Here is a 14845-nt window from a genome sequence, read left to right on the forward strand (position 1 = left end):
GTTGTCCCTTATCCGATGCGAGGGTCTAAGGTCAGGATATTGTGTTGCTGTAAAGCCCCTTGAGGCAAATTTGTAGTTTATGATATTGGGCTATACAAATAAAATTGACTTGTAATTAAGACACTAGCATGTCGATTTACTAAATCCGAGCTGGAGTAGATCTAATGCGGAAGAGATCGCTAGAGACCAACCTGCAGTCTTGACAAGAAGGTGTAGAGACCAACCTGCAGTCTTGACAAGAAGGTGTAGAGACCAGCCTGCAGTCTTGACAAGAAGGTGTTAGCTGTGCTTAGTCCTGCATGTTATCACTACGTTGGAACGCCCATAGAGTATCTGTAGCAGATCGCAGCCCATTTTTAATGAAGAATAGTGTCATAAAACAAACAAATCTAACAAATAGTCATTTAAAAGAATGCTGCTCTGACCTCCCAGTTAGCGTACAACCAGATGAAAGGACACTGAGAGGCATTTGAAATGACTTGCTCTAAACATTCCTTCACAGGCCGTTGTTTGTGGCCCTCTTTCTTCTCACTTTTAGGGCTTTACTTTCAGCCCAGCCTGCTTTCAGCTTTGACTTATCCTCGAAAGGCATTATGTCTTTTCCTCCTATCTCCAATGGAGTTTGGAGTCCTTAGAACACCAAGGAGATTCCAAAACGCCCCCTATTAAAAGTCAAAAAGGGAAAGTGATGTTTCTAAAAAGAGACGTGTGCGCCACCCGTTCAGATCCTGTTAGATAAGTCGGTCGAAAAGAGTTCACAGCCCAGTGTTTACTTGAAGCCATGGGACTACTTTTCCTACACTTTTGAATCCGAAATGCATAAAAGAAAAAACCCGTTGGCGCCCCCACGCACCCTTATATGATTTCACCTCTCCCCCTTGAACTTCAAAGCCTTTGAGGAGCAAAAGAGAAAATCATCACGCAATTTCATGGAAAAATCGAGCCTTTTCCCTCTCGGCCAATCAGGACGGAGCGTCGGAATGAAGAATCGTGCCTCTTTTCTCCTGTAACTTTAAATAAAGATTCCATAATGAAAAAGCTTTGATTGCCCTGCTGTGCTGGGGGTAAAGAGCTTCAAAAATAAGTAGCACAGCAGCGGCATCCTATTAAATAATTGCAGAGAAATTAGACATGCATCAAGATTTTCTACGCAATTAATTCCTCTCCCCCTCAAAGCCTGGTGGGTGAGGAGCGGTGTGAGCGCAGGGTGAGGAAGAGGAGGAGGAGGAGGGGGTTGGTTTGTCTGTTTTTATTTACCACCCTAATTGGTTTGCCCCTCAGCCAATCAGCACACAAGCCAGGGAAAAGCCTCTTACCTGTATCAGGCACAAGCCAACCCCAACAAATGGCCCGGTCCCCTCTGGGCTTGGCTGTCTGGGTCTGGGTGATATATCAGTAACTTGATAAAAATTGATGTGACGGGAAACGGCACCGCTGTTTCTTTGGGTATTTTGCATACTCTTCTGATCATTTCAGTGCCACAGATTGGCAATGTGACACCTATCTCCAGCTATGGGGTTATTTACATATTTTGGAGCTGATTTCATCAGTATCTGCAAATTAGGTTTCTTCATTTTATGCAGAGGCACATGTTTACTGTGATCAGGATTGAACCGTGTGTGGGTGTGTGTGTGTGTTGCAGGGCCGTAATCTGATCCCAGCTGCCCAAGGTAACGCTAAACTGAACTACACAGTGCTGATAGGGGAGACTCCCTGTGTCCTCACCCTGTCTGAGAGCCAGCTGCTGTGTGAATGGCCCAACCTGACAGGAGAACACAAAGTCACCGTGAGTACTCTTACACAGGTTATGTAAATTACCTCAAGCCATTCACTGTTCGCTATATTGTAGTCTAATGTCTGTTTTCTCATCGTGTAATGTGCTTGCTGCCATCGTGTTTCATTACCATCTGAATCGAGTGTCTAAGGATAGAAGGTGTCATCCATTGCCATCGTCTGTATCCACCTGTTTTTCATTGTGTGAAGATAAAGCCTTCAACGACTGTAACTGTGATTTATGGCTATATAAATAAACCTGATTTGACTTCTCTTTGTGAAACTGCTTCATAAGATGGCTTGCAGTTCGGTTTTAACCAGGATCAGTGGTGTGATTTCTAGGTTTGACCAGCCCTGCAAGAAAATATTTGACCTCCTAAAATGTATTGAGTTGAATACCTGCTGTACATTTCTCTCTTTAAGTGTTCCACCCCTCCTAACGCCAGCATCTTGCTGTTATTCTCCCTGCCTCTCATCACATCTTCTATACCTCGAAGCTTCATCTTTGTCTGCCGCGCTTCCTCTGTGCTTTTCAGTCCATTTCCTCATGTCACTTCCCTCCTCTTTCTTTTGATTCACTCATCTCACTCTGTTCTTCCCGTCCATCAGAACCAAATCTCCTAAATCACACTTGAGTTCTTCTTACCATTCATACAGCTACCACACACACACACACAACATTGATTTCCAGGCGGCACAGTGGCCCAGTGGTTAGCACTGTTGCCTTGCAGCAAGAAGGTCCTGGGTTCAAACCCCAGACCATCCCAGGTCCTTTTCTGTGTGTGGAGTTTGCATGTTCTCCCCGTGTCTGTGTGGGTTTCCTCCCACCATCAAAAAGACATGCATGTTAGGGGCACAGACTCCTGTCTGTGTCCCTGAGCAAGGCAGTGGAGAGAAGAACCGGAGTTGGTCCCTGGGTGCTGCAGCCGCCCACTGCTCCTATACAATAGCATGGCTTAAATGCAGAGAACACATTCATTGTAAGAAAACAGTTTGTTGTAAGGTACAATGACGAAATTAAGTGACTTTAAAAAGTGGCTTTTGTCAGCCTTTACGTCTTAGCCAAGTCTGAATAAACTGCTCCTTATGGCCAGTGGGGAAGAGGGGTCCATGTCTATTTTTACCATCCCCCAGTTGGTACGTCTCATAGACCCAAACCAGTTGAAGAGAGAATGTGTGTCTGTGTGAGGGGGGGGGGCAGTATACATCCCTCTGCTTTTCTTATTTTTAGTTTAAGGAAGCTCAGACTGGTTTCTTGTGATATGGTTGAAAAGTGTGTGTGTGTGTGTGTGTGTGTGTGTGTGTGTGTGTGTGTGTGTGTGTGTGTGTGTGTGTGTGCGTGTGCGTGCTTGATACAGTGGTTCCAAAGACAGCCCCAGGGCACAGATGTTACAGTCTTCTGACCTAGATATGAACGGGGGCTGTTTTGGCACGCTTTAGCTCAGCTTGGCACAACTTGGTTAGCCAGCATAGATCAGACATGCAGTGCAGTTTTGGCCCCGTGAAGATTTGTCTCTTATTGTTTGTTTACTTCTCTTAACATAATGCTGGGTTTGAACTGTGTCGCCCGGTTGGGACTGGCTGTATTCTGTGAAACTATTTCTGTTACTGCCAGAGGCAAGTAAAAAAAAAAAATGGGGAAATTAAGTTGAAATTGAAATAAATTATTACAGGAAGAGTGCTGTATGACTTTAAAGACTGCTCTTTACATGTGGTTATCAGAATAGCAAGCAGTCATTTCTTCATTTGCTACACGAGGGAGATGAGAGTAGGGAGCGCTCTTAACGACTTTAGTTTTGAATCAAGTTCAATACTGCGGGCATCCAGGTAGCATGGCAGTCTATTCCATTGCCTACCAACATGGGATCTCCGGTTCGAATCCCCGTGTTACCTCCGGCTTGGTCGGGCGTCCCTACAGACACAATTGGGCCGTGTCTGCAGGAGGGAAGCCAGATGTGGGTGTGTCCTGGTTGCTGCACTAGCACCCCCTCTGGTCGGTCGGGGCACCTGTTCGGGGGGGAGAGGGAACTGGGGGGAATAGCGTGATGCTCCCACAGGCTACGTCCCCCTGGTGAAACTCCTCACTCTCAGGTGAAAAGAAGCGGCTGGCGACTCCACATGTATCGGAGGAGGCATGTGGTAGTCTGCAGCCCTTCCCGGACCGGCAGAGGGGGTGGAGCAGCGACCAGGATCGGCAGAGGGGGTGGAGCAGTGACCGGGACAGTTCAGAAGAGTGGGGTGATTGGCCAGATACAGTTGGGGAGAAAAAGGGGGAAAATAAATCCCCCCCTCCCCCAAAAAAAGTTCAATACTGCAATACACCCACCTAAAGCTCCTGGGGTGGTGCTGGAGTATTTGAATTGCTGTTGTGTGTGTTGTCCTTCTGTCCATATCTCTGTTTTTGTGCCCATTGTAAAATTAAAGGTTTGTGCATATTAGGGTTGTTTTCACATGTTATCTTACCCTTGTACTCATTGTCATCCACTGAACGCATTGGTAATTTTACCTTTCCATCTGCACCCGCTTTCCAGGTGCGGGTCGGAGGTTTTGAGTACTCACCAGGGACCCTTCAAATCTACTCTGACAGCCTCCTCACCCTGCCGGCCATCATTGGCATTGGCGGAGGCGGTGGCTTGCTGCTGCTGGTCATCATAGTGGTGCTGATAGCCTATAAAAGGAAATCGCGGGATGCCGACCGCACCCTCAAACGGCTGCAGCTGCAGATGGACAATCTGGAGTCGAGGGTGGCCCTGGAGTGCAAGGAAGGTGAGCTTAGACCAGAATTTTGTTCACCGACTGGGGTCTCCTTATGGGTGAGCCCAGCCCGTCAACACACGTTACTTTTCCTTTTATTTTTGTCTTCTCTCACTCCTTCTGTTTATCTTATTTGTACCCCCCTAAAATAACTTCTGTCTTCGTTTTCTTTGTTGTTCCACATACAAATGTTCTGTCTCTCTGCATCCCTGTCTACCTCAGTGCCAACCACCCCATGCTGTGCAGTGGCAATGGTTTGTGTGTGTGTGTGTGTGTGTGTGTGGGTACATGTGTGCGCATGTTGGTGTGCTTCCAGGGAAACACTTTGATGTAAGCCAGTCACCAGATGTTGTCTCTCCACCCCATGAGAGAGCTGACTGGCTGGCCTTTCTGCCATTCACAGCGAGAGATAGAGAAAGAGAGAGAGAGAGAAATACATGGAGGAAAAGTTGGCGAGATGGAGAGGTTAGATCGATAAGGGGGTGGGGGGCGAGGGAGTGTAAGCCAAGTGGTGGTGGTACTGTGCTGGCAGTGACTGGAGCTGGGAGGAAGAGGAGTATATCACCATATATTCAGTTGGCAGTTGGCAGTGTCGATCTAGTGGGAGTCTACTGATGCTGCTGCTTATTTGTCTGGCAACAGAGAGAGAAACAGATGGGGGGTGGGGGGGGCTGAGAGAGAGGGAGCATGCAGGACAGAATAATGATACGGGGGTCATCGGAGAACAATTGTCTTGTCAGATTACCATCCTATCTTATTACTTCCGCTGAAATGGACAAAATATGACTTTAGTAAGTAGTTTTTCTACAAAAATTTGGTGAAGTTGGGGCGTCCGGGTAGCGTAGCGGTCTATTCCGTTGCCTACCAGCACGGGGGTCGCCAGTTCGAATCCCCATGTTACCTCCGGCTTGGTCAGGCGTCCCTACAGACACAATTGGCCGTGTCTGCGGGTGGGAAGCCAGATGTGGGTATGTGTCCTGGTTGCTGCACTAGCACTTCCTCTGATCAGTGGGGGTGCCTGTTCGGGGGGGGGGACTGGGGGGAATAGCGTGATCCTCCCACGTGCTACACCCCCCTGGCGAAACTCCTCACTGTCTGGTGAAAAGAAGCGGCTGGCAACTCCACATGTATCGGAGGAGGCATGTGGTAGTCTGCAGCCCTCCCCAGATCGGCAAAGGGGGTGGAGCAGCGACCGGGATGGCTCAAAAGAGTGGGATAAAGTGTGTGTGTGTGTGTGTGTGTGTGTGTGTGTGTGTGTGTGTGTGTGCTTGCGGACATCTGCTAGCTTGTGTGTTCTCATGTGCCTGTGCATTTCACATTGCTCCCCTTGACACTGAAGTCATCATGGCCGTACACTCATGCACAACCACACACAAGCTCGTAGGCACACGGCGGGCCAAGGAGTGTTGGGCTGGGGAAGGGGGTTCAATGCCCAGTCCTTGTGCTGTAACCCTGTCTGTTCCTTCTGGTCACCAGCGTCTGGAAGACAGCAACAGGGGTGAAGGGAAGGGAGAAAGGAAGGGCAGAGAGAGAGAGGTGGAGGGAGGGAGATAAATTGCCGGATAACTTGAGGGTGGAAAGAGAGGGAGAAGATTAACAAGGAAGAGAGGTAGGCAAAGGGGGGAGACTGGAGGATGCAGAGATGGAATCGGAAGGAGAGAAAAGAAGTAAAAAGGAAGAACAACCAGCAGTGGAGGAAGAGGGTGATTCCACAGATAAGTAGAGCGTAGGAGAGATGGGGCTGGATGGCTGGGTAAGATAATGCAGGGGAGTCAGAAGGAGGGAAAGATTGATTGGAAGATGGGGATAAGGATGGAGAAGATAAGAGTGGATGTGAAGGGGGGAGTAATTATTTTTATTTGCTCTTTATTTCACCATGTACTTCCATTGAGATGAAATCATGGACTCTTATCTGCAAAACTGCAGTTTGCTGTTTAAGCTCTTCAAAGGCTGCAGTCCAGCTGAATCTAAATATTTAATACACAAACATTTGTGAGTGGGAACAGATGAGAGGAAAGTTGGAGTGGTCATCGTGTGTGTTGAGATGTTCTCCACAAAAAGAAGAGGAGGTGAGAGAACAACAGCAATCGCAGTGAAAAGTGGATTAAGGCCGCAGTGAAGAAGGGGAAGGGGAAGAACGGAAGCGAGGACGAGAAAGAGCCGAGGAAGGGAGGACGGTCATCGGGGTGGGGTGGAGTGAGAGGTGACCTCTGAGGAATCACTTGTAGCAAGGGAGAAAAAGGAAAAGAGAGATGGGACATGAGGGACTGGGTGACACTAGCCATCTGTTAGTCTAGCCCTGTCTGGGCTCTGGTTCACTGTTTGTTTTGGTGCGTTTCCCTGTGTTGGTGAAATCCGGATGACACCACAGGGCAATGCTACAAATACACACACACACACACACACACACACACACACACACACACACACACACACACACACACACACACACACACACACACAAGCATATTAATTGAAACCATACGACTGTATAAGTTTTTAGTAGATGTAATAGAACAAGTATGCCAAAACTAGCAGGCATAGCCACCATTAATGATAATTAAGTGGGCTGAGACAGTGGCTTTAATCCCCGTAGTTCCATGTAGCTGTGACTTGTAGGAGGGAAAGCAGCGGGGTGTATAGAATGGGGTCAGAACACATACTAGCGGGGAAGGGAACACGTGTAAAAACAGTGACGCGCACAGACATATAAATCATCTGGGCAGCAGCCCGTATGTTCAGCTTTGGGGAAAGACTAAAAAAAAGTATGTGTGGGGTGGGGTGGGGGGTGGGGATGTCTCTGTCTGTCCATCCGCCCAGCCGGCCGTTCAAACGGTCCGCGGGTGTCCAAGCATGAGAGGTGGCAGCCCTTTCGTACCTACTGGCTCGTGTTATGTGTGCAATTCCATCATGAACCACCCAGTTCCTACCTATTTGTTCTTTTTCTTTTTCTTTGTCTTCTCTCTCTCTCACTGTTGGCACATGGAATTCCTCCTGAACTAATATGACACGTCTCCTCCACAGTCAGTGATTCCTCGTCCCATTCTTTACCTCTTTTCTTTTAAGCAATATGCAGTTCCCTTCGTTTTAATACACACAGCGTATGAAATGTGGAGGATCAACACATCCGGGGGGTTTCGTGTCAGAGTACAGATGGGGACAAGCCTTAAGCAGTGGTATTCAGTTATGTGCCATGCAGGTTTTTCTCTCCAGCCCACCGGTTCACCATCTGATCTCACTAATTAGCACCCCGTCAACCAGATAGGGAGGACTAATTAGTGAAACGAGCTGGGGCACGTTCAGTCTAAAAACGGCGTGCTCAGTTTTCCTACGGTTTCTGGGGGTAAATGACATGTTTCCTCGAAACTGTGTGAAACGGAGTGCGATGGGCTTTGGAGTGTGTTCTCTCTCGTGTGGTGGGTGTGTCAGAGGTGTCGCCCAGTCAGCAGCGACGCGTATATAAACCCGCCGTATGTAAAAGGCCGCGCGTACAATGGGTCCAACTAAAGTCCTTTAGAAATGCCTCCATTTTGGCTTGGTGTGTGCAACAATTGAAGACGTTAGAAGACATGTTTGTGTCTTTTGCTGTTTTATGTACCGTTGTGAAATGAAATGTTCATGAGCTTTTCTACTCCACTCTACTACTCTAAATATGTAATGGTAAATATCACAATATCATATAATAAAAACAGTGATCTGCAATAATGATAGGCCTAATATTCATAATAAAATAATTAGCTCATATTGATTGTAACACAAGTGTACCAGCAAGAGTTAAAGGGAAGGTTTACAAGATGGTTGTGAGACCAGCTATGTTATATGGTTTAGAGACAGTGGCACTGATGAAAAGACAGGAGGTGGAGCTGGAGGTGGCAGAGTTGAAGATGTTAAGATTTTCATTGGGAGTGACAAAGAAGGACAGGATTAGGAATGAGTATGTTAGAGGGACCGCTCAGGTTGGACAGTTTGGAGACAAAGCAAGAGAGGCCAGATTGAGATGGCTTGGACATGTGTGGAGGAGAGATGCTGGGTATATTGGGAGAAGGATGCTGAATATGGAGCTACCAGGGAAGAGGAAAAGAGGAAGGCCAAAGAGGAGGCTTATGGATGTGGTGAGGGAGGATAGGCAGGTGGCTGGTGTAATAGAAGAAGATGCAGAGGACAAGAAGACATGGAAATGGATGATTCGCTGTGGCGACCCCTAACGGGAGCAGCTGAAAGTAGTAGTAGTAGACTGTAACATAGCCTCGAGGTAAGCAGTGGATTATCCTTCACCTGAAATGTTTGCCTCTTCATCCTGAAATCCGAAGCAAATGTTGGATCACTATAATTAGGAACCAAAATTTCCACATACCCCTTCATTCGATTGAGTTGTTCTCTGCTATTCTGGATGGCAAGGGCAGTAAGTGTAACATCGAGCATATTTTGGTAGTATTAAATATTCATTTAAAATGATTTCATCAAGCTCGGAAAATTCTTTGAAAAAGAACACAAAGAACGGCCTTCTCAGCTGCCATAGCGGCAATGCTTGCGTAACCCAACAAGGGTGTTCAGTGCACCACCGTTTCCATTCAAATAAACATTTTGCTACGTTTTGTCGGGGCTGAACGAGCTGCTGGTGTTGGGTTGGAATGAAAACCTGCATTCAAAAGACTCTCCATGGCACGGTGTTGACTAGCACTGCTCCAGAATACCAGCGACTCAGTTTCTAAATCTGTGTTGTCTGTACTTCAGTCATCTGTAAAGGTAGATGTCAATTTAGGGGCGTCCAGGTAGCATAGCAGTCTATTCCGTTGCCAACCAACACGAGGATCACCGATTCGAATCCCCATGTTACCTCTGGCTTAGTTGGGCGTCCCTACAGACGCAACTGGCCGTGTCTGCAGGTGGGAAGCCGGATGTGGGTATGTGTCCTGGTTGCTGCACTAGCGCCTCCTCTGTCAGTCAGGGCGCCTGTTCGGGGAGGAGGGGGAACTGGGGGGAATAGTGTGATCCTCCTATGTGCTACATCCCCCTGGTGAAACTCCTCACTGGCAGGTGAAAAGAAGCGGCTGGTGACTCCACATGTATCGGAGTAGGCATGTGGTAGTCTGCAGCCCTCCCCGGATCAGCAGAGGGGGTGGAGCAGCGACCAGGACAGCTCAGAGAGCAGGATAATTGGCTGGGTACAATTGGGGAGAAAAAAAGGGGGGGTGAAATAAAAAAAAAAGGTAGATGTCAACTTAAACTGTTCATATCTTATTTCATACTCTTCATACTCATTTCAGAGTTTATTTTGCTGGATCTGAAGTGTCTGTTGGCAAAGTACACCAGAGACTATTTTCTGCTTTGCTCCCCATGCAGCCTTTGCAGAGCTGCAGACAGACATCCATGAGCTGACCCAGGAGCTCGACGGAGCAGGCATTCCTTTCCTGGACTACCGCACCTACGCCATGAGGGTCCTGTTTCCAGGGATTGAGGACCACCCCGTGCTCAAGGAGATGGAGGTACGGGTCAGTAGAGAGCACACCACATACATGGAAACACAGAAACGGACATACTGGGTTAATTATATAGTATTGCTGTATGTGTTTGATTGGAAATGGGCTGTTTTCTGTGAAATAGATTTCATGGAAATGTAAATTTCACATTGTGGCAATTTCTCTCAAGATTTTGCCAGAATTTCAGGGCATCTGGGTAGCGTGGCGGTCTATTCCGTTGCCTACCAACACGGGACGGCAGTTCGAATCCCTGTGTTACCTCCGGCTTGGTCGGCATCCTACAGACACAATTGGCCATGTCTGCGGGTGGGAAGCCAGATGTGGGTATGTGTCCTGGTCGCTGCACTAGCACCTCCTCTGGTAGGTCAGGGCGCCTGTTCAGGGGGGAGGGGGAACTGGGGGGGGGGGGATAGCGTGATCCTCCCACGCGCTACGTCCCCCTGGTGAAACTCCTCACTGTCAGGTGAAAAGAAGCGGCTGGTGACTCCACATGTATCGGAGGAGGCTTGTGGTAGTCTGCAGCCCTCCCCGGATCAGCAGAGAGGGTAGAGCAGCGACTGGGACGGCTTGGAAGTGGGGGGGGGGGTAATTGGCCGGGTACAATTAGGGAGAAAAGGGGGAGAGATTTTTGCCAGAATTTTGTGAGGAGGTTTTCATTAAAGTCATTTCAAATGTGTTTCGTGCGTTATTTGTTATGGGAAGACTTTAAGGTCTACATTCTCCAGCTGTTTTTTTCATACTGCACCGTGTCCCCGACTCTTCATAAATGTGATTTATTTCAAACGTCTTCTTTAGCTGTCAGAAAGTGACCATTCTTATTAGTAGTACATTGTACCTGAACAGCAGATCATTTTTATTTCAGAGGGCTCTGTAGCTATAACTTAAGCACTTAACATAGGAGTCACTATAATTCAAAACCACTAAAGATCAATTTGAATAAAGACTATTTTTTTGGGGGGGGGGCTGTGGTGGTGTTGCGGTGTTATGGTATTGTCTGAGAAAGGTTTTATTTCATGGCGTGCACAGCAGCCTAAGCTCCCCTAACACTTGGCTGAAATGATCGATTGTCTCTATAGGACCCAGCATGTCCAAGGCCCCTGAAAAGGCAATGTTCACACATTCAGTGAAACACACTCTTTTCCATTTCCCCCTGCGCATTTCTCAAGAATGAACGATCTATCGCTCACGCAAGCCTAGCCTGTGTGAGCTTTATAATGCATTGACACATACGTAGCTTTAGGATTTGCACATATACACCAGACTCCTACACATATATATCACACAGTAATGCACAGGAAGGATATGTCACCCCCTGATACATACTGATGGTTTAGGGACAGAGGGTTAAGACTTCTCTACCTGTGCTATCAACTATATGTTCCATTGGGGTAGCCTGGCACAATGATGCTTTTTCAGTTGTATGGCTCAGGCCACAGTAGCACGCTAACAGGTTGATCAGTTTCTTATCACAGCATGAAGCTCAGAGTTTAACAGCTTTATGAGAGAGAGAGACAGACAGACAGACAGACAGAGAGAGAGACAGACAGACAGACAGACAGACAGACAGACTAAGACAGAGAGAGAGAGAGAGAGTCAGACAGACAGACAGAGAGCGAGAGAGGGGGTTGAGAAAGAGAAGTTTGTTCTATTGCTCCAGGACAGTAGTGGGAAAGTCAGTGAGGGATGGAGAGGGGTAAACAGAAATGGAAATTGGAAAAAATAATGGGGTGGACAGGGCAGAGGACAGACGGATGGTTCGCATGCCAGCAAGAGAGCACACAGACGGCAAGAAATGGTTGGAAGTTGATACAGAATCAGTCTACTGCTGCCTTTACAGAGTCAAACGTATTGTGTGGAACGTAATGTTAAAGTAAGAGAAAAATATTTGTGTGTGTGTGCACGTTTGGTCTTTTGTAGTTTATCCCTCAGCCGATAATCTCAATTCTCAGATTTAGTCTTAGACTTGGTCAGAATTTTAACTTTTTTCCGCATTTCTCTTGTTTCTGCTCTCCCATTGCCCCGCCCCCTTGCTTTGTCTTGTCCTTCTTCCCTCTACACCCCTCCTTCCCTCTCTCCGACCTTCTCTCTCCTCCCTATCTTTCGTCTTTTCCCTCCTCTCTAACCTCATAAAACCAACCTTTGTCCCTCCACTCACCCTGCCCTCCCTCTCTCCAGGTCCAGGCAAACGTGGAGAAGGCCCTGACGCTATTCGGCCAGCTGCTGACCAAGAAGCACTTCTTGCTCACCTTCATCCGCACCCTGGAGGCACAGCGCTCCTTCTCAATGAGGGACCGGGGCAACGTGGCCTCCCTCATCATGACTGCCCTTCAGGGGGAGATGGAGTATGCCACAGGAGTTCTCAAACAGCTCCTGTCTGACCTGATAGACAAGAACCTGGAGAGCAAGAACCATCCGAAGCTGCTTCTCAGGAGGTATGGTGGGCGCAGATGAAAGTGGTTCGGCCAGGAAGGGCTCTGCTAAATACAATATACGTCCCTTAATATGCGTCCTGCCACTGCTCCACTGTACTGCATTTGTTCTAGTTTTGCTTTATTTGTTTCAAAAAGAAAAAAAAACCTGTTTGGGTAACAAGTATGTGCATTTTACAATATTTTTAATAAGACACTTCTAATTTAAACAAAACCCACACCACCCCCACTCTAAAAAAAAACACACACAAAAAACTGTTAATTAAATTACTTTGGGAATACTATAATTTAGCCTGACGATCAGTTGTACTAAATCCTTGATCCTGCCTCCAAGCACCATCCTTCAGCTTCTATGCGTGGTGAGGACAGGACTCTGAAGCACACAGCACCTCGGCACTAGGCCCACGCGAATGCACGGCGAGCCGAAGCGGGCGGTTACGGCATGTGGTATCTCAATCTCTGCAGCGACCTCTCTTCTGGGGTCCATGCGGAGACGGCGGTCAGCGGCGATGAGTCCATATCTCGGCAGTCACCGGATTCCCTTGTTCAACCGAACGCGCTGTTGTGTGAATGTGGAGGAAAGCGACTGTGGCTTTAAGAGAGCTTAGATGACACAAGCTCCTCTCCCCTTACCTCTGTCGCTGCGTCTCCCTCACTTCTCCACTCTCTCTCAACCCTGTCCCTGTCAGAGAGGATTACATCCCTGAGCAAACACACTCCCACTGGAGCTACAGTCAGACAGCAGAGACCTGTCTCACACACACACACACACACACACAGTCTGGGAAAGGTACCTCAGCTCGGGAGGAAAAGGTTCAAAGGAAAAGGGGAGCATAAAGTGGGAGGTACGAGCTAGCGACCGGAGGGGTGTGAGGGTTGAATGGAAGGAGGGCTAGGTAAAGGGGAGAAAGAAAAGAGCTAAAGACAGAGGGGAGGAAAGCGGTGGAGGGTGGAGGGTGAAGGAGATGCAGCAAATGGGATGCAAAAAGGAGGAAGGGAGAAAACCAAGGGACGAGGGTGACGGTAATTGACAGAAGAGAGAGGCCAAAAATGAGAGGCATGTGTTGGATGGTTAGAGTTGGTAAGAGAGAGAAAGAGAAAGAGGGAGGGACAGACGGTTAAGGACAAAAGCTAGCTAGACGGGTGCGGTGTGGCGAGGATGAGCAGGGGAAGAAGCTGGGACGCTTGCAGACAGTTTGGCAGGAAACGTTAGACGTGTTTAAAAGAAAGACACAATCAGAGTCAGGATTTGTCTCCGAGTAAATTTGAATCGGACATTAAATGATAAAGCACTGTTTCTTTTTTTTTCTCCTCTCTCCTTTGCTTCAGAGAGATATTTAATTAAAAATCTAATCAAATAAATGGCTCTTAGCATGCCCTATGTGAAGCCTCCTCCAATCCTCTCTTGGGGCGAACGGTCACAACACACTGTCCCTGCTAACTGCACTAGCCTCAGGGGCTGGCACTAATAAGCTAGGCAATTATTACACATGGTTCACCCTGTTATGGTCTTTTTAAGACATTACATAGGCTTTAAAAATCTTTATTTTTTAGACGGTCCACAGGGGAGCACAGAGGGAACGCTTCATTGTTCATCCCTATGAGGCTTTCCGTTCCTCAAAATGGAATTATGGCATTTGTAATGAGTACATTTAGTTCGATTTGTGCGACACGGCCTCAAATTTGAACCGCCATTCAAAGGTTGTACTCTCACTGGCCAAGAGCCTAAAAGCTGCTTTTGTGGGCAGTATCATACTGTTTATAGTCTCTCGCTATGTACGAAGTTCCTCCTCCCATCTGGAACCATGGATGGAGGGATGCAGATTGAATGTGTGAGACGATGCTACTAGTCAGCCACTATGCCCAAAAGCATGTGCTGTCCAAGTGCCTGGAACACCACCTCCTCCTCCTCCACCCCTTACTACCTTATCTCTGATCCACTGTTTCGCTGACAGCCAAGAGAGAAAAAAACCATCTTCATCCCTCACACAACTGTTGGAAGTCACACGGAGGAAACGCAGGAGTTAAGGTCTTCTTCCATGCTACTTGCCTTTGCAGTCTAGGTCCTGAACTACTTCTATGGCCTACTTTCCTCCCCCTACTTTTCTCAGTCCTCTCTCCCAATATCTCAGTCTTGGTTTCATGAAAAAAAGAGTACCTGTGAAAAAAAAAAACCCATCACTCCTCTGCCCCTGCACAATAGAGATCCTTGCGGGCGGCTCCACACCTAATGGCGAGTAAAGGGTAGGTTATATCCACAACAAGCTAGTTTGGAAAGGGTCTGGCACCCCTATCAGTCCTAACTGAGGACCTCAGATTCACCGGGCACTTCCCCCCATCTCCCATCTCTCGAGTCTAGTGGAAAACAGGGGGAAAGGTATTTTCTCCAGAAGAATCTGTGACGGGAGG

General features: G+C 47.7%; 1 protein-coding gene across 1 annotated transcript in view; it reads left to right on the forward strand.

Annotated features, from left to right (window-relative positions):
* The window catches only part of LOC130132195 (plexin-A1-like), a 171377-nt gene that overhangs the window by 135663 nt on the left and 20869 nt on the right, over positions 1 to 14845 (forward strand). Inside the window, exons 16-19 of the mRNA XM_056301754.1 lie at positions 1643 to 1786; positions 4305 to 4539; positions 9871 to 10013; positions 12183 to 12439. Coding sequence (XP_056157729.1) covers positions 1643 to 1786; positions 4305 to 4539; positions 9871 to 10013; positions 12183 to 12439 — 779 coding nt within the window. The remainder of the gene's footprint in view (positions 1 to 1642; positions 1787 to 4304; positions 4540 to 9870; positions 10014 to 12182; positions 12440 to 14845) is intronic.

Source organism: Lampris incognitus, chromosome 2 (genome assembly GCF_029633865.1).
Source record: "Lampris incognitus isolate fLamInc1 chromosome 2, fLamInc1.hap2, whole genome shotgun sequence".
In the NCBI taxonomy this organism is placed as follows: Eukaryota; Metazoa; Chordata; class Actinopteri; order Lampriformes; family Lampridae; genus Lampris; species Lampris incognitus.